This window comes from Mauremys reevesii, linkage group 24 (genome assembly GCF_016161935.1).
Source record: "Mauremys reevesii isolate NIE-2019 linkage group 24, ASM1616193v1, whole genome shotgun sequence".
Lineage (NCBI taxonomy): Eukaryota > Metazoa > Chordata > Testudines > Geoemydidae > Mauremys > Mauremys reevesii.
Window position 1 is genome coordinate 444092 of NC_052646.1, and position 27989 is coordinate 472080.

The 27989-nt window shown below is 58.2% G+C and overlaps 1 protein-coding gene across 1 annotated transcript; it reads right to left on the reverse strand.

Annotated features, from left to right (window-relative positions):
- Window positions 1-568: 568 nt before the first annotated feature.
- RUSC1 (RUN and SH3 domain containing 1) lies at window positions 569-27837 on the reverse strand. The gene is made up of 11 exons (XM_039513283.1): window positions 27765-27837; window positions 25133-25322; window positions 22931-24592; window positions 15597-15695; window positions 6068-6144; window positions 5574-5748; window positions 5147-5252; window positions 4271-4317; window positions 2637-3717; window positions 1887-2015; window positions 569-1028 (listed from the first exon to the last, which is right to left on the reverse strand). The coding sequence occupies exons 3-11, from the start codon at window positions 24507-24509 to the stop codon at window positions 860-862; spliced, it is 3462 nt and encodes a 1153-aa protein (XP_039369217.1). The 5' UTR covers window positions 24510-24592; window positions 25133-25322; window positions 27765-27837; the 3' UTR covers window positions 569-859.
- Between the last annotated feature and the right edge of the window lie 152 nt (window positions 27838-27989).

Here is a 27989-nt window from a genome sequence, read left to right on the forward strand (position 1 = left end):
ATGGCAGCACAGCCCTAGACATGCTCGTGCCCAGGAAAGTGGAACCCTGGGTCCTGGAGCTCTGCGTTGCAGGTAGGGTGACCAGATAGAAAGTGTGAAAAATTGGGACAGAGGGTGCAGGGTAATAGGCACCTGTGTAAGAAAAAGCCGCAGCTATCAGGCCGGGCCCTATAAAGTCGGGACAGCTGGTGCACAGGTTCGGGGGCAGGGGGGGGGCGGCTGTGACAGGCACGCCGGGGGCCTCCCTGCGGTCTGTGCACAGCACCAGGTTTGCAATGAGCCAGCGACAGGTGGTTGTGATTCAGTTGCACCTTTTATTCCTGCCCAGTGTTTTCTGTTCCTATGATCACAAGTATTTACATGGTGCTGGGGCTAAGCCCCCCCCCCCCCCAGCCAAGGGCCCAACCACTGCCCTGCTGCAGCCTGGGCCTGCGTGCTGGATAACACAGCCCAGGGTGGGAGGGGGCGCAGCACTCGGGCATGCCGGGCTGACGGGAGGCAGCAGGAAGATACACACTCAAGTGTGTTTACTGCACAGGAGCAGAGGGACAACAGTTGAGACAAGACACAAAAGACACAGCAGGACCATTGCGATGCAGGGGCAGGGCTCAGAGCGGACGCTAAGTTAACTGTGTACTGCTGCAGAGAAGCATGGGTGGCAGGGAGCCATCTGGCACTGCTGTGAGGATGCATCTCTTGGCTAGAGCCTGCAGCCTGGTGCTACTAAACAGCAGAGAAATGACACTAGGGAACCCTTCGTGCGTGTGTCCTGGAACTAGCCCCCCAAAGCTGCTTAGGGAAATCACAGGGTCATGGCCGTTGCCCTGGGGCCGGCCGATGCTCCATGCGGGATTCCGTCTCATAAAATCAGGGACGTGTAGCCAACAGGAACTAGGCCAGTGTTGTTTCCATGGCAACAGCGGATCCAGTCCTCATCCACTGTGGCTAGGAGCTGCAGGACGTCCCCTCTCCTGAAGCTCAGGTGATCGTCGCCAGCCCCAGTGTGGTCACACAGCGCCCGCACAGCCCTACACAACAAACAGGGGCTCAGTTAGGGGCTAGACCCATGGGAGGGGGCCTGTAGGTCAGGGGCACGGTTGAGGGTTGGCAATTTTGGTTGGATGTATTCCTGGAGATTTCATCCCATGATAGCATCTTTAATTAAAGATTAAGCTTTAATTTCTGGAGCCTCCAGGCCAATCCTGGAAGGTTGGCAACCCTATGCCAGACCCTGGTGGGGTTCCACAGAGGGCTCGTGGCTGGCAATCCGCAAGCCGGGATACACAAAGGGTGAGTAACCTGCAGTCCACAAGCCAAGAACAAGGCTCCAACAAGACTGGGGTGACAGGTGCTGGCCCATGACCAGACATTGTGGAGTGACCTGAGACATCCGATGCCCTGTCATACTCGAGCCAGGAATCCCAGAGAGGAAATGCCAGGGCCCTTAGTCCAGATGGCTCCCAAGGTCAATTAGACAAATTCAGTCAAGAATCCTCCTCACAAACCCACTGTGCAATTCAGAGACCTGGCATAGAAGGGGCCTGCAGGTTAGGATCGGGACACATTGACAGAGCTGCGCCTGTGGAGGCAGCCCAGGGCTGGGCTAGCAAGGGGCTCTGGGTTGGGAGTGGGGGCACCAGCAGAGCTGCGCATGTGGCGGCAGCCCAGGGCTGGGCTAGCAAGGGGCTCTGGGTTGGGAGTGGGGGCACCAGCAGAGCTGCGCATGTGGCGGCAGCCCAGGGCTAAGCTAGCAGGGGCTGCGGACTTGAAGGACAGTGAGGAAGAAGACGAACAGGACCTGGCACCAACCCAGCGCTTTTGGGAACTCAGAACTCCATCAAATTCTTCAACCCACCCAATCCCAAACACTGGAAGCCCCCGGGCACCTGTGCAGCTGAGGCGAGTCAGACGCTTTCTTCTCTTGCTGTTCCTGAGGCCAGGCCTTCTCCGAGGGCCCCCCCTTCAGAACCAGGGCAAGAACGTTCACACTGGGGGGCAGCCAGCTGGAAGGTCTCCTGCCAGAGAGCAGAGGGAGTCACCAGACAGTCTGAGAAACACCTCGATGGGACAGACAAAGGCTCACAGATCTCCAAGGGGAAAGAAGGGGGGACAAGATCCCCAGGTCCCAAGTGTGGCCCCCCAACTAAAACTGCAAGAAAGAGTCACATTTGCAAAGACTGTGTCCGAAATCTGGAACCCACCGTAACATTCCCGCCAGGGCCGGTATAAACCGTCCTGGACCCATGGGCAACGCTGGGTGCAAGCGCCGGGGGAGAGAGGGCGGGGTGTTACTGCCCCAACCATACTGGGCATTTCTTCTCTTGCAGCAACATCCCAGGTGAGTTTGGAATTGGGCAAGTGATGCCAAAGGCTGAGCAAAAGGCCTGAATGTCTATCGGGGAAATGGACCAGAACCTGCTCCTCCACTGGGCCCCGCCCAGAGCAGCCCACAGCCCCTCCCCTGGGGGGCTGGTACCATTAGAAGCAATAGCACCCAAGAGCCTGTAACTGAGAAGCTGCTAACGCCCCACGCTGCAGGCTGTTTGCTGGACACAGATGCAGGCCATGGGCCATGCCACTGCCCTGAAAAAGGAGGAAGCCCTGCAAGGGCTCACCCCGCCCCACCAGGCACTGACCTGGCCTTGGCTGCACTGGTGTCAGAGTCGGCAGGCAGACACGTGGCCCCAAAGAGTCGGCCCAGCCAGGTAGGGCGGACGGGGGAGCCGCCCATGTTCAGGTTGGGCGTGGCCGCCTGGCTCCCATCAGGGGCCAGCTCCTCGGACGGAGGCAGGCATGGCTTGCTGGCAGGGGGCTCCAGTGGCTCAGTCTCCCTGGGGCCTGCACATCCCTTGGTCCTGGCCTGCGGCGGCAGCTCTTCCGCATGAGGAGCCTCCAAGCTTCCTGCCTCGCTGGAGGGTGTTGGACCTGGAGCCTCAGCACCACCTTCCCCAGCTCTGGGCTTGAGGAGCTGCAGGTCTGTGCCGCTGGCCCCCTCCCCTCCCCGAGCACCGAACTCATTCGCGGAAGCCTGGCTGGATCCGTGGGGCGGAGCAGCGAGGCTGGAGCTGGTGTCCCCTGCAGCCACCCGCAGCTTTGTCCAGCGGGCGAAGGGAAACCTTTCCTTCGTGGCCGTGGTGTAGACCTCGGAGGCCTGGCTTAGCTGCTCCCACCAGCTGCCCCTCCTCTCTCCTGTGTCCTGTGGGACAGGCTGCTGGTGTGTCTCAGGCTCGGCAGGACACTCAGGTCCCAGAAGCGTCTGGGTGATCTGCTCCCCCCACTGCAGCACCTGCTGGAACGTCTGCTTCAGGGCGACGCCTGCCGGGAGGCTGGGGGGTGATTTGGTGGCTGCTGCGCTGTACTGGGATCTAGCGCTTTCCTCCGAGCCCACCAGGGCTGCCCTCCTGGAGCCATCGGTGGGCAGCTGGTGCTCTGGGCTAGCACCACCTTCGGCCCCCTCGGCCTGGTCACTAGGGTCCCGGCCCTGTGCGGGAGCAGCCACCAGGGCAGGGCCAAAGGGGTGGCTGTGGGGGGAGTCCGGCCTGCGGGGCAGGGGCCGCACATCCACGGGCAGGTGATGGTGCTCGAAGAGCAGGTCGAGGTGAAAGGTCAGCACAGAGAGGGGCTGGACGAGGAGCAACAGCTCACGGGCCAAGTGCGGGCAGGGGCCGTGGCTCAGGGAGAAGAAGGCCGTGGGCAGGTAGAGGACAGAGATGACATCTAAGAGACACAGGCAGGGTGAGAGGGCACCACCCCACCCAGAGCCCCCCCACCCACAGAGCCACCCCACCCACAGAGCGCTCCCATCCCACAGAACCACCCCACCCACAGAGCCACCCCACAGAGCCCTCCCAACCCACAGATCCCCACCCACCCACAGAGCCCTCCCCTCCCACAGAACCACCCCACAGAAACCTCCCATCCTACCAAGCCCCCCCATCTCACAGAGCTCCCCCACGGAACCACTCTCCAGAGCCACCCCACTGAGCTCCCCACATAACTACTCCCCAGAGCCCCCACCTCAGCGAACCACCCCACCAAGCCCCCCAAAACCTACCCCTCCACCCTGGGACACCAGCCTGTCTCTTCTGGGTCTGTCACCAGCAGCCCATACAGGGGGAGAGCTTCCATCTGTACTTCAGCAACCAGGCTGCCTGGGATCCTCCCCCCACCTCAGCTGAGGCATGGTGGTGAGAAAGGACTCCTGTGTCCCATTAAAGGAGCCCCAGATGGGCCCTGCCCTGGGGGGCTCACAGAGCCCACTGCTCCCTACCTGAGCTCTTCTGCAGGTGGGAGAGCCACAGTTCCAGCTGCTTTATGCTGAACGAGACGGAAACGGTCCAAGTTACAACTGTTCATAACGACAGCCCCAGACTGGGCCGTGCCAACAGCACTAAACTGCCTGACTCGGGGGCCGCCCTAGCTGGAGCAGGCCCAGGAGTCCAGGGCCCACATCTGCTGACATCTGCCTAGGGGCAGCAACATCCTAGTGCTCCACCCACTCAGCTGGGTCACTTGGCTAAACACCAGGCTTTCCAAGGCCCCAGCTCTTGGCGTGTGCAGGAGGCACAGGGGATCCCCGTCCAAAGGCAGCAGACACCAGGGTGCCCCCAGCCAGGTTCTGCTCATTTGTGCTGGTGTCATACCAGAGCGAAGCTTCTGGCGCCATAGTGCCCTGAACCAGGCCTGAGACTGAACCTGGGTGCCTCATACGGCAGGTGCCAGCATCAGCTCCTTCCCCCATCTGCCTGCACCCCAGCTCCCCTTCCCTGGGTTGGGGCTTCCCATCTCACCCTGAATAACAGGCCCAGTGTTCAGCTGAAAACAAATGTAGGCCCGTAAACATGAGTGAGGCCATGGCCATGAGTGTGAGCGAGCAAGAGAATGGCAGAAACTGAGAGACAGCGCACACCCACACACGGGAGCACCCGTGAGCAGGAAGCTGAGAGCAAGCACGAGAGAGTGCACGCCCACGTGAAAGTAAGCCCAGCAGCTGCAGGCTGAGGCACGGAGAAGGGCTCCGAGACACCAGAACCGCCCCCTTCCCAGGCCCAGCACTCCCCTGGCAGGGACCATCCTGCCCAGGGAGCCCAGCGGCTCTCCCAGCCTCTCCTGGGGGGGCAAAGCAGTGCCCAAGCCTGGTACTTACTTCAGAAGGCCGAGTATGAAGGCGTGGAACCTCTGCCTGCTGCTGCGGAGGGGAGCCAGCTGGGACACCTGCCAGTACAGCGAGTGCAGGGGCCTAGTGCCGGGGCCTGTAGGACACACGGCACAGAGCCACTCAGCAGCCGTCTCCCCTGAGTTTGGCTCCTCTCCCTCCCGGAAGCCTGGCGTGGAGCTGGGGGCCCTGCTCAGAGAGCAGCCAGCAGCCACGGCAGCATCAGGCCAATGAGAGGCGTTGGGGACATGGCCCCAGTCACCTGCATCTCCCAATGTATTGGTGCGTTGGAGCTGGAGGCACCTGGCTGGCCCTTCCCACACACCCCCTGGGCTTTATCTTGCTATTCAACCAGGGGAACCGATGGTGTCTTCTGGGGCCAGACTAAGCCCCCTCCAGCAACATCCCCCCAACCTACCCAGCTTGACCGAGGCCTCCACCACGCTCCAGGGCGAGCTCCTCCTCTGGCCCGTGATGATGTCCTTCTGGAAGGGCTTCAACCCATCTACCACCAGGGCATAGAGTGCCGGGCACAGGGTGTTGAGCAGCAGGTAGCTCACATCTGGGTTTAGCCAGCTGTCGCCCAGCTGCGTCTGGGTAAGGAGAGGTGCAGGTGCAGGTGATGGTTTGGAGTGGTGGGGAGACAGGAGTCGTGTCCCTCCCCCTCCTCCCCCAGAAGAGGCAGGGCAGGGATGGGGGATTCCCTTTGCCTGGACAGCCTGCCATGTTGCTTCCAGCTCCCGCCATTCCTGGCGTATGAGACGCAGGCCAGGGACCAGGGTGCCCATGAGGCCCACCCAGCCAGCCAGCAGGGAGGGGACATGACCTAGCTAATAGTCAAGGCAGCAGCTGAGCCTCTTCCACCAGCTCCACGGCCCAGGCCAGAGACCCCGCCCCTGCCCAGAGCTTTACCTTCTGCACCAGGCTCCTTGCCGTGCTGAAGTGAGCAATGAGCTTCTCCACGGAGGCGCTGATGCCAACCAGCAGGGCTGGGACGGACAGAGAAGGGACAAGTCAGGCCTGTGCTGAGTCCCTACACCAGGTCCAACCACGCAACCCCACAACAGCTGCACCTGAGCCCACGATAGGGTGACCAGACAGCAAGGGTGAAAAATCGGGATGGGGGTGGGGGGTAATAGGAGCCTATATAAGAAAAAGACCCAAAAATCGGGACTGTCCCTATAAAATCGGGACATCCGGTCACCCTAGCCCACGACCATGGAAAGGGAGCCCTGAATAGCTAGGGCTGGATGGCATCACATCATACACTGGCCCCTGCCACGCAGCAGCCCCTGCTGGCTAAGGCAGGGATAGCGCCTGTCCCCTGCAATCTCTGCCGGACTGTTCCTTGCAGTGTCGCCCCCTGCTGGCTAAGGCAGGGATAGCGCCAGTCCCCTGCAATCTCCAGCGGACTGTTCCCTGTAGCGCCCCCTGCTGGCTAAGGCAGGGATAGCGCCTGTCCCCTGCAATCTCTGCCGGACTGTTCCTTGCAGTGTCGCCCCCTGCTGGCTAAGGCAGGGATAGCGCCAGTCCCCTGCAATCTCCAGCGGACTGTTCTCTGCAGCACCCCCTGCTGGCTAAGGCAGGGATAGCGCCAGTCCCCTGCAATCTCTGCCGGACTGTTCTCTGCAGCACCCTGCTGTCTGGGACAGGGCTCGGCCCCTCTCCCCTGTGAGACTCCCTCCCCATTCCCTACAGTGCCTAGGCTGGGACCTAATTGAGCCACAGAACCTGGGCCCCTCGGGGTGGCTCCAGCTGCTCCAGCCTCTGGGTAAGTCTACTCAGCCCTTGGCAGTGCGCCTCCCCCAGCTCCAACCCGAGCTGCAGCTTCCACACAGCTATTTTCAGAGCACTAGCGCCAGCCCTGCAATCCCAAGTCTGTCACCCTTGGTGGGCAGGCTGACTGCTGAGGTCTGCATAGATGCACCAGAGTTGCTGGGGAACCCAGGGCATTGCCATGGGAACCGTCATCTCTTTAGCAATTCTTCAGAGTCTAAGAATAAAGGTGCAATGGAAACTGGCAGTTACCATGGCAACAAGCCAAGGATGCAAATGTTTGGTACAGAAGATTAAAGGTGTTTGTAGAATCCAGGGCCACCCCCGCCAACCTACCCACCTGGGGCTCCAAGTTTTCAGGCTCAACAGCACCACCTGCTGGAAAAGACTGGGAGCATGATTCCCCAAAGACTAGCCTCCAGGAGCTCCCCACAGCCACACCTTCAGCTCACAAACAAGAATGCATCAGCCAGAAAAGGTACCAAGAGGGCGGGATGTTAGTCCATAAACCCCCAGACCTCTAATCTCCCAGCCAAAGGGAGAGCGGAGCCTGCCACTGGAAGGCCAAGTTAGAAAAACTGAAACTGCAAATAAGGTGCAAATTTGTAAGGGCAAGGGTGATTGCACAGGGCAACATCTCCTAGGGGCAGAGGGTTCTCTGGGATGCAACTGGAGCCTTTGGGTCAAAATTGGAGGTTTCTCAAAGATATGCTCTCGCTACCCCCCATTACTGGCTGGATGCAGGAATTGCTGAGTGGAATTATCTGTCCTGTCATGCAGGAGATTGGCTGAAAGAGCAGAATAAGAACGTAAGAACTGTCACACTGGGTCAGAACAGTGGTGCATCTAGGCCAGTATCGTGTCTCCAACAGTGGCCAAAGCCAGATCTTCACGGGGAGCATACTGAACAGGGCAATTCGAGTGATCCACCCGTCTTCCCTCCCGGTTTCCAGTGAACAGAGGTTTAAGGTGGCCCTGAGCATGAGGCTGCATTTCTGGTCATCTTGGCTAATAGCCATTTGATGGATCTATCCTCCATGAACTTATCTAGTTCTTTGCTAAACCCCAGTTAAACTTTTGGCGATCGCAACATCCCCTGGCAATGAGTTCCACGGGTTAATTGTGCATTGTGTGAAAAGTACTTCTTCTTTTTTGTATTAAACCTGCTGCCTATTAATTGCATTGGGTAACCCCTGTTTTTTGTGTTGTGAAAAAGGATAAATAATAGTTCTATAGTCACTTTTTAAATGGCATTCATGATTTTACAGACCGCTATCATAGCCCCCCTTCATCATCACTGTTCCAAGCTGAACAGCCCTCATCTTTTTAGTCTCTCTTACTATGGAAGGTTCCATAACCTTGATCATCTTTCTGCCCTTCTCTGAACCTTTACCAGGCCCACTACATTCTTTCTGAGACAGGGAGACCAGAACGGGACACGCTGTTCAAAGTGGAGGTACGCCATGGGTTTATACAGTGGCATTATGATATTTGCTGTCCTATTTTCTATTAATTTCCTAATAGTTCCTTTAGGCTGTAGAGGAGCTTTTAAACTGAGGGCTGGGGAAAGTTGACAGGTCCAGAGGAGCACATGATTTGGACAGAGACATCCCTTAGGGGAGGATAAATAAATAAATAATAATAATAATAATTGGAGAAATACCAATCTCCTAGAACTGGAAGGGACCTTGAAAGGTCATCGAGTCCAGCCCCCTGCCTTCACTAGCAGGACCAATTTTTGCCCCAGATCCCTAAATGGCCCCCTCAAAGATTGAACTCACAACCCTGGGTTTAGCAGGCCAATGCTCACTCTATATCCTAATAAAGAGGAAAGGCTAGAGGTTAATAAAGCACTGGTAGGAACTAAAGAGAAAAAGTCAAACGAAAAAGAGCCCCATTTAACTACACCCCATGAAGGCAGACACCTAACTATTGACAAATATTATAAGTGTTTATATATAAATGCAAGAAGTCTAAATACTAAGATGGGTGAACTTGAGTGCCTGATATTAAATGGTGTGGGAGTGGCACTATATGTGAAAGAAAGCAAAGAGTCAAATATCATAAGAATCTTAAATGGGCCAAACTGTACCATGGAATCTCTATGGATAGAAATTCCCTGCTTGAATAATAAGAGTATTGCAGTAGGAATATACTACCAACCATCTGACCAGGATGGCGACAGTGAATGTGAAATGCTCAGGGAGATTAGAGAGGCTACAAAAACAGAAAACCCAATAATAATGGGGGATTTCAAGTGACCCCATATTAACTGGGTACCTGTCACCTCAGGACAGGATGCAGAGATAAAATTTCTGTACCCCATTAATGCCTGCTTCTTGAAGCAGCTAGTCCTTGAACCCACAAGGGGAGAGGCAATTCTTGATTTAATCCTAAATGGAGCACAAGATCTGGTCCAAGAGGTGAATATAGGTGAGCTGCTCAGTAACGGTGACCAGGATGCAATTAAATTTAACATCCTTGTTGTGGGAGTGGAGGGAAATGTCAAAGAAAATCACCACCGTGACATTGAACTTCAAAGAAGGGAACTACACAAAGATAAGAAAGCTAGTTAAACAGACATTAAAAGGAACAGTCACAAGGATGAAATGCCTGCAAGCTGCATGGAAACTTTAAAAACCACCATAGGGGCTTAAACTAAATGTATATCCAAACAACCAAACAAAAAACACAGTAAGAGGACCAAAAAAATGCCACTATAGCTAGGGTGACCAGAGACAGCCCTGATTTGGGGTCTTTTCTTATATAGGCTCCTATTACCCCCCACCCCGATTTTTCACACTTGCTGTCTGGTCACCCTAACCATAGCTAAACAGCAGAGTAAAAGGAGACATAAAGGCGTCCTTTAAAAAACGGAAGTCAAATCCTACTGAGGAAAATAGAAAGAAGCATAAACTCCAGCAAGTCAAGTGTCAAAGTATAATTAGGAAAGCCAAACAAGAATTGGAAGAGAGTGAATACTTTTAAAAGTGCATCAGAAGCAGGAAGCCTGCCAAACAGTCAGTTTAGCACTGGGTGATTAAGGTGCTAAATGAGCACTCAAGGAAGACAGGGCTGTTGCAGAGAAGCTAAATGAATTTTCTACATTGGTCGTCACTGCAGAGGATGTGAAGAAGATGCCCACATCTCAGGTGACAAAGCGGAGGAACTGTCCCAGATTGAGGTGTCAGTAGAGGAGGTTTTGTAACAAACTGATAAACTAAACAGTAATAAGCGACAAAGAGTCCTGTGGCACCTTATAGACTAACAGACGTATTGGAGCATGAGCTTTGGTGGGTGACAAAGTCTGATGAAGTGGGTATTCACCCATGAAAGCTCATGTTCCAATTAATACGTCTGTTAGTCTATAAGGTGCCACAGGACTCTTTGCTGCTTTTACAGATCCAGACTAACACAGCCACCCCTCTGACAGCAAACAGTAATAAGTCACCGGGACCAGATGGTATTCACCTAAGATTCTGAAGGAATTCAAATATGAAACTGCAGAACTCCTAACTGTGGTATGTAACCTATCACTTACATCAGCCTCTGTACCAGACGGCTGGAGGGTAGCTAACATAATGCTGATGTTTTTTAAAGGCTCCAGATGCAATCCTGGCAGTTCAGTACCAGGCAAATTGATTGAAACTATAGCAGAGAGCGGAATTATCAGACACAAAGATTAACACAATAGGTTGTGGAAGAGTCAACAAGGTTTTTAAGGGGAATCACCTCACCAATCTACTAGAATTCTTTGAGAGTGTCAACAAGCAGATGAACAAGGGTGATCCAGTCGACACAGTGTACTTGGACTTTCAGAAACCTTTGACAAGGTCCCTCACCAAAGGCTCTTAAGCCACGTAGGCAGTCATGGGATAAGAGGGAAGGACCTCTCATGGATCAGTTACGGGTTGAAAGATAGGAAATAAAAAGGGTAGGGAATAAAAGCCAGTTTTCACAATGGAAAGTGGTTAATAGCAGGGTCCCCCAAGGATCTGTACTGGGACCTGTGCTCTTCAACATGTTCATTGATGATCTGGAAAAAGGGGTAAACAGTGAAGTGGCAATGTTTGCAGACGATACTAAATTACTCAAGATAGTTAAGTCCAGTGGTGAGCTCCAGCCGGTTCGCACCGGTTCGCAAGAACCGGTTGTTCAATTTAGAAGCCTTTTTAGAACCGGTTGTTCCAGGACAACCGGTTCTAAAAAGCTTTTAAATTTAACAAAGGCTCGGGCAGCTGTCCACCCGGCCCCCGCCCCAGCTCACCTCCCCCTCTCCCCTGAACGCTCCGCCCTCCTTCTCCTCCCCTTCCCCTGCTTCCCGCGAATCAAATGTTCGCGGGAAGCCTGAAAAAAGCAGCAGGCAGGAGGTGAGGTAAGCCGGGCGCGGGGTGGGGGTGGCGGGACGGCTCCCCCTGGCCCCTGCGGAGCGCCCCAGCCAGGCACCCCCGGCTCGGGCTGGTCCTGCCTGCGCGGCTCGGACCGGCCCAGCTCGGAACCCGCGGCTCCGGCCTGGCCTGGCCCGGCCCAGGGAGTTGGGCCATGCGGCTCTGGCCCCGGTGCTGGCACGGCCCGGGGAGTCGGGTCCCGCGGCTGCGGCTCGCCCGCCCCGGTGCCGCCCGGGAGTCGGGCCCCGCGGCTGTGGCTGCGGCCCCGGTGCTGGCCCGGGGAGTCGGGCCCTGCGGCTCCGGCCCCGGTGCCGGCCCGGGGAGTCGGGCCCCGCGGCTGCGGCTCCGGCCCCGGTGCCGGCCCGGGCAGTCGGGCCCCACGGCGCCAGTCGAGGTCCTGGTAGAACGGACCCGGTCCCGGCCCCACGCACTGTGGTAAGGGGGCAGGGAGGGGGTGTTTGGTGGGTTGTGGAGGGGTGGATAGGGGTCGGGGCGGTCAGAGGGCAGGGAACAGGGGGATTGAATGGGGGCAAGGGTCCTGGGGGGAAGTCAGGAAGGAGCAGGGGTTGGATGTGGTGGTGGGGGCACTCAGGGACAGAGAGAAGGGGTGGTTGGATGGGGCAGGGGTCCCGGGGGGCCATCAAGAATGAGAGGAGGGGTTGGATGGGGCTGCAATGGGCAGTTAGGGGACAGGGAAGGGGGGGATGGGTCACGGGTCCCCGGGGGGGGGGGTGTCAAAAACATGGGGGGCATGACCCCCGGGGGGGCACGACCCCCTCGTGAGGTGAGGAGGAAGGAACCGGTTGTTAATATTTTGGCAGCTCATCACTGGTTAAGTCCAAAGCTGCCTGTAAAGAGTTTCAAAGGGCTCTCACAAAACTGGGAGACTGAGGAACAAAATGGCAGATGAAATGCAACGTTAATAAGTGCAAAGCGATGCACATTGGAAAAAATAATCCCAACTATACATTCAAAATGATGGGGTCTAAATTAGCTGTCACCTCTCAAGAAAGAGATCTTGGAGTCATTGCGGATAGTTCTCCGAAAACATCTGTTCAATTGCAGCAGCAGTCAAAAAAGCGAACAGAATGTTAGCAGGGCCGGCTCCGGCTTTTTTGCCACCCCAAGCGGCGAAGAAAAAAAAAGGAAAAATAAAAACCTGATTGAGCTGCCGCCGAAGTCTGAAGCGGAGCGATGGAGTTGCCGCCGAAGGGCAAGCGAGTGACGGACTCGCCGCCAAATTGCCGCTGGAGACCCGAACATGCCACCCCAACAGTGGATGAAGTGCCACCCCTTTCTATTGGCCACCCCAGGCACCTGCTTCCTTCGCTGGTGCCTGGAGCAGGCCCTGAATGTTAGGAATGATTAGGAAAGGGATAGATAATAAGACAGAAAATGTCCTAATGGCACTATATAAATCCATGGTACATCTGCACTTCGAATAGTGCCTGTGGTTCTGGTTCCCCCATCTCAAAAAAGATATATTAGAATTGGAAAAGGTGCAGAGAAGGGCAACCAAAATGATCAGGGGGATGGAACAGCTTCCGTATGAGAAGAGATTTAAAAGACTGGGGGACTGTTCAGCTTGGAAAAGAGACGTCTAAGGGGGGATATAACAGAGGTCTGTGAAATGTGTGAGGAAAGTGAATAAATGTTATATACCCTTTTGTATCACACAAGAACCAGGGTCACCCAATGAAATTAATAGGCAGAAGGTTTAAAACACACATAAAAGGAAGTACTTCACACAACACACAGTCAACCTGTGGAACTCATTTCCAGGGGACATTGTGAAGGCCAAAAGTATAACTGGGTTCAAAAGGAATTAGATAAGTTCCTTGAGGATAGGTCCATCAATGGCTGTTAGCCAAGATGGTCAGGGGCACAACCCCATGCTCTGGGTGTCCTTAAACTTCTGGCTGCCAGAAGCTGGGACTAGACAACAGGGGATGGATCACTCAATAACTGCCCTGTTCTGTTCATTCCCTTTGAAGCATTTGTCATTGGTCATTGTCGGAGAACAGGATGCTAAGCTAGATGGACCATTGGTCTGACCCAGTATGGCCATTCTTATGTGAAGATCAATGCAAAGAACTCATGTAGCTTCTCTGCAATGGCTGTGTCTTCCTTGAGTGCTCTTTGACTACCTTAGAGGGACAAGGTGGGGGGGAGGGATAGCTCAGTGGTTTAGGCATTGGCCTACTAAACCCAGGGTTGCGAGCTCAATCCTTGAGGAGGCCATTTAGGGAACTGGGGTAAAATTCTGTCTGGGGATTGGTCCTGCTTTGAGCAGGGGGTTGGACTAGATGACCTCCAGAGGTCCCTTCCAACCCTGCTATTCTATGAAGTAATATCTTTTATTGGACCCAAATATTTTGGTGAGAGACCAGCTTTAACATCTTGGTCACCTACTGGCCCATTGCCTGTTTAGCAAGCTTTATGCTTCTGAGGTACTTTACAAAACTCTTACTGTTACTTTCTGAGTCTTTAGCAAGTAGCTTCTCAAATCTTTCTTGGCCTGCCTTCAGATACTGTTACACTAACCTGTCAGAGTTTAAACATCACCCTATTAGCCTCCATAGGATTTGACTTCTAAATTTTACAGGATGCCTTTTTGCCACCAACAGCCTTCATTACTCTGCTGTTTACTCCGGGTGGCATTCGTTAGGCCCCCTTACTGTCTTTTAACTAGTCCCCGGGATGCTTGCAGGCATTTACGACTTGGGACAGCTCCTTTTCAATTTCAGTCTAACAAGCATATCCTCATTCTTGTGTAGTTCCCCTCTGTAAAGTTAAATGTTCCTGTGAGGGGTGTTCTTTGGTATTATCTCCCCTACAAGGATGTGGAATTTAATTACATTATGGTCACTATTACCGAATGCTTCATCTATAGTTACCTCTTGGACCAGATCCTGTGGTCTACTTGGGACTAAATCAAGAATTGGCTCTGCCCTTGTGGCTTCCAGGACTAGCTGCTCCAAGAAACCGTCATTTATGGTGTCTAGAAATGTTCTCTCTGCATCATGCCATGAGGTAACACTTACCCAGTCAATATGAGGATCGTTGAAGTCACCCAGTGTTATTGCACTTCCTGCTTTTGTGGCTTCTCTAACTTCTCTTAGCTTTTCATAAGAACTGTCACTTTCCTGGCCAGGTGATGAGTAGTATGGTCCTACCGCTATACTCTCTTTAGCCAAACATGGAATTTCTAGCCAAAGAGATTCCCTAGTACCGTTTATTTCATGTAAGGTTTATGCTTTCTTTAATGCATAGTGCCACTTCCCCAGCAGTGTGACTTACTTGATCATTCCTACATATTTTATACCCTGTATTTCCATGTTCCATAGATTATCCTCATTCCACCAGGTTTCCATGATGCCTGTCATACGGACATCGTCCTGTAATGCCAGGTACTCTGGTTCACCCACCTTAGTATTTAGACTTCTAGTATTTGTATGTAAGAACTTGTACATTTTGTCAATATTCAGTTCCTTACCTTCATGTGTTAGATTTAAATAGGATTCTGTTTCATTTGACTGTTCCCCACCTGGACTTTACCAATTTATTTCTTAAGTGATTAGCTCCTACTGGCCTTAAAATCGATGCGTCTATAACAAAAGTATCACCCTGTGGTAGGCGGGGAGCAGTGCCTGCCGTAACAAGGGCGAGGCAAGTGAGCCATTTGCCTCGGGCGTGCAAAGGGGAGGGGCACAGCTCTACGGTGATCGGCAGCGCTTCGGCGGCAGCTTTACCACCGCACCTCTTCGGCAGCAATTCGGTGGTGGCTCCCTGAGTCTGTGTCCGAGGGAAGAACCTGCCGCCGAATTGCCGCCACTGCTTCATTCATTCTTCGGTTGCAATTCGCCGGCGGGTCCTTCTCTCAGACAGGGACTCTGGGATCCACCACCAAATTGCCGCCAAGGAATGAATGAAATGGCGGCAACAATTTAGCAGTAGGTCCTTCCCTCCGACACGGACTCAGGGACCCGCCACCGAATTGCCACCAAAGAGCCTGGAGCCGGCCCTTGCCTCCGGTGCAAAAATTCCTTGTTACGGCTCTGAAGAGGAGTTCCAGCTGGCATAGACAGTGAAAACTCCAGGTCTGAGGCAGTCTCCTGGGCTCTGATGTCCCAGGGGGCTGGGCCTGCTTGTGCCTTTGCAAAGCTGCTTCAGAAATTAAACGAGACCCCCTCAAGAACGGGACTTTCCCACCCATCTGGATTCCAAGAGCACGGAAGAGGCCCCCCTGCACAGATTTTGGGGTGGGCAAGGGTTACCTTTCTTTTGCTCTCTCAGATGGTCATAGGCTCTGTCTGCATTTGCCATCCAGTGCTGGCCTGCCCCTGGAACACCGGCAAAGGACTGAGAATGTCTGACTAGAGAGAGAAAGAGAATCTGGTCAGTCAGTTGGCAGGGGCTCTGTGACACAGGCACCACAGGGGCCGGGCCCAGCGCGCCCTGTCCAGGAGCAAACAGCACCACGGCCACAGTCACTGGGGGCTGGCAGGGTCCTTCCTCATAAGCCTTTCTATGAGCCAGCCAGTGCAGCACATTCCTGCCAGCGAGGCTGCATCCATCCCTGGGAAGGGGGATAGTCCCTCATTCACCCCAGTCTCACTTCCCCCTTCTCATGGAGTCCTGGGTGTCCTTAGCTAGAGCGTAGGGAAATGAGGCCAGGTCAGTGTCAGGGCTGGGATGGTGAAGGGAGAGCAATGGAGAAGCCTGCACAGTATGTTCCAGGTTACCAGCCAGTGGCTCAGGGAGCCCAGCCCTGAGTGGGGACGTGCAGGGTCCAGACCCCAATCCCCAGGCCAGAGCAAAGGGCTCGGCAGCTGGAGATGAGGGGAAGCTGCTCAGAAGAGATTTCCAAGGGTGGACAAAGATGGAAACATCCCCAGCAAAGGAAACTTGTCCCAGCTCAGCCCCGGGCACTGGCCACAGCACGGCCCTGGCGCTGGGCCCTGGCACTGGCCCTAGCTCTAGCTCTGGCACGTCCCCTGGTGCAGGCTCTGGCACAACCCCCGTCACGGCCCCTAGCTCTGGCCCTGGCACAGCCCCTGACGCTGGCCCCGGCATGGCCCCTAGCGCTGGCCCTTACAAGCCAGACTCCCTGAGCTGCTGTGGACATGGGGCTTGCCGAATTTCTTCCTCTCTGGCCACAGCCTCCCTCCAAGCTAGGAACACTTTTTCCCGAGAGTGGGGAGACCAGGACAGCTGCCCAGGGATACCGCCCTGCCCTGGGAGCCTGTAACAGGCCCTGTAAGTGAGTCACTCATATACAGACCCCTGGTAAGCAGCTGCCCCTGTGTGAGAGGAGTTGGGAGTTCAAGCCCAGCTCCCAGAGGGGCAGGGGCGTTTGCTGCTCTTCAAGCAGGTCACTGCGCCTTCCAAGGGCATCCCACAAACCCAGGCAAGAGAGACCAGAGAGAGACCTAGGAGGAGGCAGAGTCTGGGATGGCAAAGAACTCCCCCTCTGCTCCCCACTGAGCCCGCACCCCAGCTCTAGTGTTGTGGTGACCCAGAGTGAGTATCCATCTCTGCCCCAGTGCAGGATGCTTGGGGGTCACAGTCATGAGGCACCTGGCCTTGCCCCAGGGCTGGGGGCTCGGCGGGGAGCACAGCTGGAGGGAACCGGCCCCAGGGCTGGGGGCTCGGAGGGGGGCACAGCTGGAGGGAACCGGCCCCAGGACTGGGGGCTCGGCGGGGAGCACAGCTGGAGGGAACCGGCCCCAGGACTGGGGGCTCGGAGGGAGGCACAGCTGGAGGGAACCGGCCCCAGGGCTGGGGGCTCAGAGGGGGGGGCACAGCTGGAGGGAACCTGCCCCAGGACTGGGGGCTCGGAGGGAGGCACAGCTGGAGAGAACCTGCCCCAGGGCTGGGGGCTCGGAGGGGGGGCACAGCTGGAGGGAACCGGCCCCAGGACTGGGGGCTCGGCGGGGAGCACAGCTGGAGGGAACCGGCCCCAGGACTGGGGGCTCGGAGGGAGGCACAGCTGGAGGGAACCGGCCCCAGGGCTGGGGGCTCAGAGGGAGGCACAGCTGGAGGGAACCGGCCCCAGGGCTGGGGGCTCAGAGGGGAGCACAGCTGGAGGGAACCTGCCCCAGGACTGGGGGCTCAGAGGGAGGCACAGCTGGAGGGAACCGGCCCCAGGGCTGGGGGCTCGGAGGGGGGGGGGCACAGCTGGAGGGAACCGGCCCCAGGACTGGGGGTTTGGAGGGAGGCACAGCTGGAGGGAACCGGCCCCAGGACTGGGGGCTCGGAGGGAGGCACAGCTGGAGGGAACCGGCCCCAGGGCTGGGGGCTCGGAGGGAGGCACAGCTGGAGGGAACCGGCCCCAGGGCTGGGGGCTCGGAGGGAGGCACAGCTGGAGGGAACCGGCCCCAGGGCTGGGGGCTCGGAGGGAGGCACAGCTGGAGGGAACCGGCCCCAGGGCTGGGGGCTCAGAGGGAGGCACAGCTGGAGGGAACCGGCCCCAGGGCTGGGGGCTCAGAGGGAGGCACAGCTGGAGGGAACCGGCCCCAGGGCTGGGGGCTCAGAGGGAGGCACAGCTGGAGGGAACCGGCCCCAGGGCTGGGGGCTCAGAGGGAGGCACAGCTGGAGGGAACCGGCCCCAGGGCTGGGGGCTCGGAGGGAGGCACAGCTGGAGGGAACCGGCCCCCGGGCTGGGGGCTCAGAGTGAGGCACAGAGGGAGGGAACAGGCCCCAGGGCTGGGGGCTCAGAGGAGGCACAGCTGGAGGGAACCGCCCCAGGGCTGGGGGCTCTGCGGGAGGCACAGCTGGAGGGACCCGGCCCCAGGGCTGGGGGCTCAGAGGGAGGCACAGCTGGAGGGAACCGGCCCCAGGGCTGGGGGCTCAGAGGGAGGCACAGCTGGAGGGAACCGGCCCCAGGACTGGGGGCTCGGCGGGGAGCACAGCTGGAGGGAACCGGCCCCAGGGCTGGGGGCTCGGAGGGAGGCACAGCTGGAGGGAACCGGCCCCAGGGCTGGGGGCTCGGAGGGAGGCACAGCTGGAGGGAACCGGCCCCAGGGCTGGGGGTTCAGAGGGAGGCACAGCTGGAGGGAACCGGCCCCAGGGCTGGGGGCTCAGAGGGGGGCACAGCTGGAGGGAACCGGCCCCAGGGCTGGGGGCTCGGAGGGAGGCACAGCTGGAGGGAACCGGCCCCAGGGCTGGGGGTTTGGGGTGCTGAGCTGGCAGGTACCAGCTGATCCGCAGGCACCTGGGCACAGCAGCAGCTCCCCGCCTGCCAGGCCCCATGCACCAGGAAGTGACTGCCCAGCCTCAGCAGCGGCTCCGGGGGGAGGAGGCTGGAAGGCAGGGGCCAGGGAAGGGGGCAGCCAAGGGGAGAGGCTCCCGCTGGGTGTGGGACTCACCTACAGGCGCCCCCCAGCCTGGGCAGGGACAGTGTGACAGCAGCAGCTGCGGGAGGCCGCTATGGGGGCAGGATGTCAGCGCCCAGCTGACTGCAGCTCTCCAATGGGGAGGCAGCAGGGCCCCAATGCTGGGGTTGGGGGGGGGCCACAGCCACAGGGCACCTGCCCCTGCCCCAGTGCTGGGGATTGGGGGGGGCACAGCCACAGAGCACCTGCCCCTGCCCCAGTGCTGGGGTTTTGGGGGGGGCACAGCCACAGGGCACCTGCCCGTGCCCCAGTGCTGGGGGTTGGGGGGGCACAGTCACAGGGCACCTGCCCCTGCCCCAGTGCTGGGGTTTGGCGGGGGCACAGCCACAGGGCACCTGCCCCAGTGCTGGGGTTGGGGGGGCACATGGCTCTGGGAGAGTGACAGGGCAAAGGACAGCAGGCGAGAGGGAATGGGGCAGAAGGACAGACAGACGGACAGAGAGATGGAGGGGACAGTGAGCGAGCACAGCACCCTGTCCAGACGCCAAAAGGCAGGTGTGCTGGGTCCCTTGGCAGAAAGTCTAGCAGGATCCCCCAGCCTAAGCCTCCTTCCTGCTGCTCCAAGCCCCCCTTGGGTACTCACTGAGAAACCCCAGTGTTAGCGGGCAGTGGGGGCCACATGCCCCCAGCCCGTCATGCACACACACCTCGACTCACACACACGCAGGCTTTCTGAGCTTGTAACACAAGAAATGTGCGGCGTGTCTAAGCCCCGTGGTGACCACACAAGCCAGCCAGGACGGGGAGTGGGGCGTTAGCAGCACAGTGTGCGAGGAGAGCTCCCCTGCTCCACACCTAGGCGCACTCTGGGGGCGACAACCTGACCAAGTTACGCTTTGCTAGCTAGGTACCCCCGAGCTTGTCAGGTGAGTTTGACTCTTGGATAAACAGCTTGGGGCACAAAAGAGCAGGGCCAGGGAGCCCCAGAAACATCCCCAGCCCTTGGAACGAGCCTGCAAGATGGCCCCCCGCTACAGCACAAGTTGGCCTGCCTGTGGTACTTCCCAGCCCCGCAGTGCTGTCTATGCAAGTGCCCCAGAGGCTTGAATGGTATCATGTGCCCCTGTGTAACAGGGCAGTGCAGCCTTATCCCACTGTCCAGAGGGGAACGAAGGCCCAGACAGGCGAGGTGACAGGGAAATTAAACCTAGGTGTCCAGAGTCCCAGGCTAGTGCCCGCCCCAAACCACAAGCCATCCTTCCTGTCTTTGTTGCAGCCTTCCCCTGGGTGCTTGGCTCCTGGCACAGAGGAGCAGCCCTGCCTACATCACTACACAGCCCCAGAATCCTTCCGAACACAACCCTGTGTGCGGGTCTCCAGGAAGCTGGCCCCCATACACTGCCCCCTCTACCATGCTCTGCTCTCCAGCACTGTCCCATCCTCTCTGCCCGTCTCCCTGGCATCACTTCCCAATCACCACACACAGCTGCTGCCTGGGTGCCTGCTCCCAGCGCAGAGAGGAAGAGCAGGTGCTCAGACTGCAAGCTAGGAAAGGAAATGGGCGGCTTACGTTGCTTGGGAGGTCTTGGATTCTTGGCCCCTCTGCTCTGCTTTCTCTCAGGAGACACTGCCCCAGAGCGTGCTCCAGCCTGACTGTGTGCACATGCCTCTCCCCTGGGGCAGCGGGCTCTGGACACCTCCACGCCGCGTGGCAGCTCTGGGACCTGGTGGGAGGGGAAGGCCATAGTTGGGAAGGTTCTGCTTCGCGGGAAGAGCGGGGAGAAGAGCACAGACAGGTCTGGGCTGTCCAGGAAAGGCAGCACTCCCCGGTGTGGGGGGGAGTAGGCCCCTATGGGGGACAAGCGGATGGGGAGCAGTTCCTCTGGGGAGAGGGTGCCCAAGACTCTCCTCTTATTGCTGGCCAGGAGGCAGACTTCATCACAGGACAAGGTCTTCAGCGTGGGGCGGAAGGACGGGGTGAAGAGGGCAGGAGACTTCAGCTCAATGCTCTCCAAGCTGGAGTTAAGGGAGGGGATCAAGGGCAGGGGAGGCGCCACTGGGTCCGCGCTGCAGTAGAGAGGCTTCCCGTCGGCTGAGAAATGGAAGAGCAGAGGCTGGAACGGCAGCATCTGAGGCCTGGGGCAGCGAGAGAGGGGAGAGCCAACTGCAGGCGGGAACATTGCAAAGAAATGCAGCCAAAACCAGAGGCCATGGAGAACACGGGGAAGTGGGGGAATACGGGGGCATGGAGAACACGGCGGGGGGGGGAATACGGGGGCATGGAGAACACGGCGGGGGGAGAATACGGGGGCATGGAGAACACGGCGGGGGGAGAATACGGGGGCATGGAGAACACGGCGGGGGGGGGAATACGGGGGCATGGAGAACACGGCGGGGGGAGTGGAGAGAGGCAGATATGTGGGCATGGAGAACAAGGGGGTGGAAGTCAAACAAACCAGGAAGCATGGAACAGAAAATGGACACCCCCCAATAAATCAGAGTGAGCCATTCCCGGGGCAGTAGCGACAGGGTGGCAGGGGGAGGAGAGAGAGATGGAGAGACAGTTAGCTCAGAGGAGTCACAGCACACACACAGCAACTTCACAACCATGACGACACATGGACACGCCTGTGCCCTCTGTCACTGCACAGGCCCCAACCTGCATCGGGAAAGGGTCTGTGGGAGCCCAGTCCCAGCCCCTGGGAGGTTTCCCCAAGAGAACAGGACAGAGGGAGGGAGGTGCTAAGGGCCAAGCATGTTGGAAATATGGAGGCAGCCTTCAGAGAAAGGGAATTTCAGTCCTGGTCTCCCCCAGACCCAGAGTCCTGGGCACCCTTCTCAGGGAGCAGGGAGCCAAGGCTGTGCTGTCCCCCACTAACAGAGACATTCCTCCAGTGCCAAGACATGGCCACTCAGGCACAACGCTGCAGCCCGGTGGGCCAGCAATGTCCACTGCTCTCCCTAGAGATACTTGGTTTGCTCAGGGTCTCTGGAGCCAGGAGCTCGTGCAGCAGCCACTGAACCAAGGGCTCCTCCTGCCAACCCACAGGAGCCAACGGAGCACCAGGAACCACCCACCCCAGGTAGGGAGCAGGAGGAGAAAGGAGCTATTCCCGGACACCGAGGACAGCCCTAGGAGCCCGCCAACCCAAGGGCTCTCGGGGACCTTGGCTGGAAGCAGGGTTTAATGCAGGGCCCAGCTCTGCTATCAGCATTTCCTGCAGTGCTCTGTCCCCCATCCTGAGCCATTCCCCATCACCTGCCCATAAAAAATCCCCTTCAGCCCCCCAGATGGAAACACCCACCCCACTGAAAGCCCATTTCATCTCTCAGCCCAGAGCAGCATGCGACCCCAGCAAAGCCTCGTGCCCAATAAGGCAACCAAGTGCATCCTTGATGGTCCCTGGGAAGAAGCTGCTCAGGGATCCCACAAGGCTCAGGGTATCATAGAGCTCTTAGGCTGGGGCAGGACTCCTGCCTGCACCACATTCTATCTGAGGGAACCTGGGCCAGGCTGTCTCCCCAAGTCAACACACAGGGAGCTGCAGATGGATCAGCTGTTTCACCCATGGCCTTGGGTTCTGCCTGCCGCCTGGCTCAGTGCGTCCCTCTCCCCCTGCAGTCAAACAGGCTCCAAGCCCCTTATGCCTGAGTTTGCACTGGTGTGGTGAGCTGCAGCACACCCATGGAGGAAGGAGAGTGCAGCAGGGAGGGAGGGGAGTGTATGCGAGGAGCAGCTAGGACAAGGAGGGTAAGGGTGGGATTCCTCCTCCCAGCAGGGGGGCTCTGTCTTCTGCAAAGCAGCTGAGCTGCACAGAAATCATCTGCACAGCATAGCAAAGAACTGACCAGCTCAGTGCACAGATGCAACATGCATTCACCACCACTTCACTCTGCCAACCTGTCCCCGAAACCTGCCCCAGCCCCACCCCACTGCCTCAGCCCAGCCCTACACACCCATTTCAGGCACACCTACGCAGTCTGCCTCTGCCAGGACCCTGCACCCCAAGCCGAAGCCAGTTCCACATCCCCCAGCCCTGCAGCCCGCCAGGAATGGGGCAAATGGAGAGAGAGGTGGGGTTAGTGATGGAGATGGGGGTGTGCCAGGATCAGGAGGAGGAAACCCTGTATTAACCCCATGGGGACTCTGCAGCTCTGTCCCCAGGAAACACAGGCCTCCATACATGGGGAAATGTCCCCAGCCCCCGTCCAGTCCTGAGGAACCCCTGTAGCAGAGGAGGGGGAAGTGCCTTGATAGCAGCTGGCGCTCTTACCCTCCTTGCAGGCTCTGTGTCCTCTCTGGGCCTTCCCCGATACCCAGAGATCCCCCTCCGGTCCCCCGAGCCTCCAGCCCAGTGCCTCCTTATCACAGCCAGACCCAGGCATGTTTCTCCTCAGGATGTAGCCCTCCAGGGGTCGCCCCCCTTCCTCTGCATCACCCGGCAGCCCCTCTGTGATGGGCTGCAGCCCAGGCCGAGACTGCCTCCTCGTCTGGTGGCTTTCCGTAAGTGCCAGGAGGTGCCCATCCAGCTGTGGAGCCAGCACCCCGTCGGGGCCCTGGAGCCTGCTGCGGCCACTGGAGACGTCTCTGCCCATTGCTGCTTGCTGGGGCTCAGGCTGCTCCTGGTATGCTGCTCTGTCCCCTGGCTCCCAGGCCAGCTGGCCCTTCTGCTTGTTGATGGCATTGCGGTACCGGAGCTCCTTGAACGTGGTCACCTCCCTCTGGCTGCAGCTGGGGGGCTTTGCCTGCTCATCGGGCTGCAGCTGGTGCCCAGGTGGCTCTGGGCACAGGGTGCTGCAGCAGGTGAGCTCGTTGGGGGGCGGCAGCTCCTTGTCGGGGGAGAATACAATTAGCCAGTCGCTTCGGTCCTTCCTGGCCTGTGGGGTGGGTGGCCCAGCTGTGTTCCTCTTCCGCTTCTGAGCCAACTCATGGAATGAGGTGACATTCTTCCGAGTGGCATCTCTGCACTGGTCTCCAGGGGGCACCTCTGTTGGGGCAGGCCTCTCCACTCCACTCCTGTGCAGCCCTCTCTTAGCCCTCGGGGGCACTGGGGGGGGAGCCCTCACTGAACTGTTCAGACAGGGGACCCGCTTTCCTGGTGCTAGCGCAGACAGACCAGATGGTTGGATTCTTAGGGCAGGCAGGGCATTGCAGTTGGAGTCCAACTCAGCACAGACGCTGGTGGGGAGCAGTTCTGCCATGGTCTCCTGCCCATCCCCACTGGGAGAGTCAGCATCATCAGATGCGGAGTCAAGCAAACTGCTGCTGCACAGGCTGTCTGGGGTCTCCCGGGCCCCAGGATCTGGTCGTTCTTGTACCTGGAGGTTGAGGTTAGCATCTCTCCCATCAGACAGTTCCCCTTTGTCAGTCAGTGAGGGAGCATCGTGGGCATCCTCCAGGGGGACGATGTTTGGCTGATTGTCAGGAGATAGGGCCTCTTCACCGGGGAATGCCTTGCAGTAAACAGAGACTGGCGTGTCATCCAAACTGAAATCGGAGCAGCTGCTGACAGAGGAGGAAGCCGGGTCTGAAGGGGAAGCCACCTCCTCCTCAATGGGCAGGGAAGGGAAATCTTCCAGGAGAGGCTGATTCCGGAGATCCAGTGTTGGGGTCTGCTGCGGGTGGGACTTGCAGCACCGGCACTGCATGGAGGTGTTGTTGGAGTTGGCGTCGACTTGCTCCAAGGCACCACAGTTCTCCTGGCAGTCGTTGCAGCCTGTCTGGTCTCCCGGAGCCATCGTGACAGGGCCCTCCTGGAGCTCGGGTCGACGGGAGAGGTGCAGCCCCAGGGAGATGTGCTGCAGGTGGATGTGGTTGAGGTTGCACAGCAGACCTTTCTTTGGGGACAGCATGGTGCTGGCTGGCAGAGCCTGGATTCCTCAGCTTGTCACAGGCCCCCACAGGCACGTTGCTCTGAACACCCAGCTCAAACTCCCTGCAAACAGCAAAATAGCTTATCAGTCACTGGAGCAGGCAGGTTATCAGCCAAATGGCCATGCACCGGAGGGACCAATTTATGGGGAGAGAATTAAGGGGCTGATCTGGGCAGCTCAGCTAAAGGGAGTGACAGCTTCATGGTCCACAGATACTAGGAGGGCATGACGGGAGTGTAGGCTGCTACAAGGGGTCACAGCTGGGAGAAATGGGATGGAATCAAGAGAGAAAAAGTTGAGGGCAAGTAACAAAAAGAATTCCCAGATAGTGAGATGGATCCAGGCAGGGAATCATCTCCCATGCGGGGCTGAGAGCCCCATCACCTCTGGACAGGGAGATGGACCTGGCTGGGAATTGACTCCTCCTTGGCTCTGGACAATGTTCTAAGGTGTCCAGTCTTAGGGAACTGCTCTGCATTTCTGGGCTCGGTGGAGTCTGTCCCATTTCTCTGGCCCTGGGAGCTGTTCTCTGGGATTTCACATCACGTGGAAGGGTAGCTCTGGGTCACCGGGGCTCTGCAGGGGCAGCAGGACTGAGTTACCTCTGCCAGGTCTCCGTCAGCCAGTGTCTCAGCAATGCGGAGTCAAGGAGATGATGCCCTTGAAGGCTCAGCCTCGCTGGGCTGTGCCAAAAGGCTCCCCAGCATCAAGAGAGCAGCCAAAAGGCTGAGGTCATGTCCGGGGAGTTGCTTGGCTTTGCCCCCACACATGGGCAGGCATCAGAGAAATGGACTGCAGGGACAGAAGAGACAAAGCACAGAGACATCACCGCTGCTACTGCATGCAGGTCCCATTCCCCAAAGGAAAGCAGGAGGCAGGTCACATTCCCTGCCCCGCCCCAGTGCCAACAGCTGCTCCTGACCTGAGGCCTCTCTGGAGGCTTCCCGTTCCAGGTACATCTGGTTTGTCTCAGCTGAGGCCATTGCGCTGAATCTCCCAGGAGCTCACCCTCCACCTCCTTTGGCCCCCCCACCACTCCAGATGTGCCTGGCTGTCAAGCAATGGGGAGTGCGCGTGTGTATGCTGATCTCTGAGGGGCCTTGGAGAATTTCGCAGCATGGCACTCGCTGACCCTAGGCCACAAGGATAGTTCTGCTAAACACTGAGGGGAGCACCACTGGGCCAAGTGGTGCTGTAACATCTAGCAGCCAAATGGCAATTTGTTCGTTCCCCCCACCCCCACCCCACCCCACCCCCAGTGGCAGCCCCACCCAGCCCAGCCCCTGCTGGTACCAACCCCACATCTATGAGCTTGGAGAGAGGGAATTGGGGCATTTCAGGCTGCTTCATCCCACCAACATAAGAGGCAGCCCCCTCCTGCCTCCGTTCCTCTCCCCTCCCCTCCCCATCTCCATCTCTCTGGTCATCAATAATTCACAAGGAGGGATTTGTTCTCATGACAACCGCTATTTCCTGTCACGTGGACCTGCCCTCTGCACCATGCCTAGCCCTGTTGGACTCCGTGTGCCACACCCAGCTCTGCCCGGCCATCCAGGGAGGGTGGGTAAGGGGGAGTCCGTGGCTGGGATGAGCCACAGGTGGAGCCTGAATCAGCTCTGGCCTGATGGATTTTCTTCCTGCTTGTTGGTTACTGCATCTCCAAGAGACTCACCAGCCATGAGTGGTAGGGAGACCCCCCGGTACCAAAGAGCGGGGACAGGCTGGTTTTGGGGGGGATGGGAGGGGAGGCCTTTCCCCTCTGGGGACACTGGCTTTGATCCAGCCCTGGTGGGAGGTGCCGATCCGCGACTCCCACATGAAACGAGTTGGAGGATCTCAAACCAGTTCTTCACAAACCACGTTTCACAATCCAGCCCCAGGCCCCTGTGCTATCAGTCTCAGCAGGCAGAACCCAGCGTCGAATGCACCCTGGGTACATGACCCCTCCTTTGACACCCGAGAGGGCTGGAGCCCGTTGGCAGGTGGAACAAGGCCAGAGGCTCAGGCTCAAGGGGCTGCTGGCATCTTTGCTCAGCCCCAGACCCTCCCTCCCCACCAACAACTGCTGTAAAAATAAACCAGAGCCAGAGCTCTGTGCTCCCCACTGCAATCCCTGCCCCTGGAGGGGAGTCCTGGCTGGAGCAGCTCAAGAAAGTCACACTAGGGCCCAGCAGAGACTCCCAGCTCATCACACAGGCAACAGGAAACATCCTATTCCTCAGATATGGTCCGAGGGGGGTGTTACATTGTAACCTGCATACAGACTCTTCAGTCTGTCCCAGCCCCCCCCCCCCACCCCGCCCCAGTGCCTTCTCTGTCCTGTTTGCACATCAACCGGCACCAGGACCACCTGGGGCACGACTGGGGCTCCTAAGCCCTGCACAAGCCCATAACAACACGAGAAGGGCCTGCACACAGGCTGCAGGTGGGGAGGTTTTGAGGAGGCAACACAAGCCCATAGCCTGTGCCCAGTTGCATGGAGGGGAGGCTGGTCTCAGTGCCAGGGAGCTGCTGCTGCTTCTCCGCTCCAGTGGATCCTGTAACCCTGCCCAGCATGGCCTCTCCAGCAGGGAGGGGAGGGAGCAGCCCTGCTCTGGCCTGGCCCGGCCCCCTGGGCTTTGCCCAGCATGGCCCCTCCAGCAGGGAGGGAAGGGAGCAGCCCTGCTCTGGCCTGGCCCAGCCCCCTGGGCTTTGCCCAGCAAGGCCAATCTGGTCCCCTGGTGCTGCCTTCCCGCCGGAGTGAGGGGGTCACCATCCAACCCCTCCCCGAGTCCCTGCTAAGAGCACAGCCGCTGGGGCTGGCAATCGGAGGAGGGCTGGAGCCAGGCTCCGATAGCGGCCACTCCCTGCTGAGCCTGGAGCGACCACAGGCAGCCTGCGATGGGACGCACACTCAGGGGAGAGGGGACGGGCTAGGAGCGGACCCCCAGCAGGGACAGGGGGCCTCCACGCTTCCTGCGGGGGCGCAGAGATGTAACGGCTGGCGCTGGAGAGGGGTTACCACACCTGTGCCTGGCTGGGAGGGGGTGTGTGACCCACTGGCCGCTGCAGCTCCACCAGGGCGCTGTGGGGGTTGGGGACCGGCCCCCTGAGGGGTGTAAGTCCCGCACCTGGACCAAGGGGTTCCCACCACAGCTGGGTGATGCCCTGGCAAGCAGGTGCAGCAAGCTCCCTGCTGATGGCTGGCAGCGCAGCCAGGCTGGAGCCTGCTGTGCCCCACAGGGGGATGCTCACCTGTCCTTGCTGCAGGCAGTGCACGGTTGCCTAGCTCCTGGGATGGCTCTGCGGCTGGAAGGGATGGAGAAAGAGGCTGCAGCAGCTCCGCTGAGCTCACTAGCTGCAGGGAGGAGCCAGCGATGAGTGATCCATCCTCCACCAGCCTCTGCCATTAACCCTCCCTGCCCCGGGCTGCAGACACCCTCGTGCCTGGACTAATCCTCCACTGCCCGCCCCCCACAC

What these genes read in the sequence shown, in the direction of transcription:
- RUSC1 (XM_039513283.1), bottom strand. Translation starts at nt 24,509, where the DNA reads ATGCTGTCCCCAAAGAAAGGTCTGCTGTGCAACCTCAACCACATCCAC. An exon ending in CAAGGAGCCTGGTGCAGAAG is followed by an intron (nt 5,749 to 6,067) that starts GTAAAGCTCTGG and finishes CTCCTTACCCAG; the next exon opens with ACGCAGCTGGGCGACAGCTG. An exon ending in GACTCGCCTCAGCTGCACAG is followed by an intron (nt 1,029 to 1,886) that starts GTGCCCGGGGGC and finishes TTTGTTGTGTAG; the next exon opens with GGCTGTGCGGGCGCTGTGTG.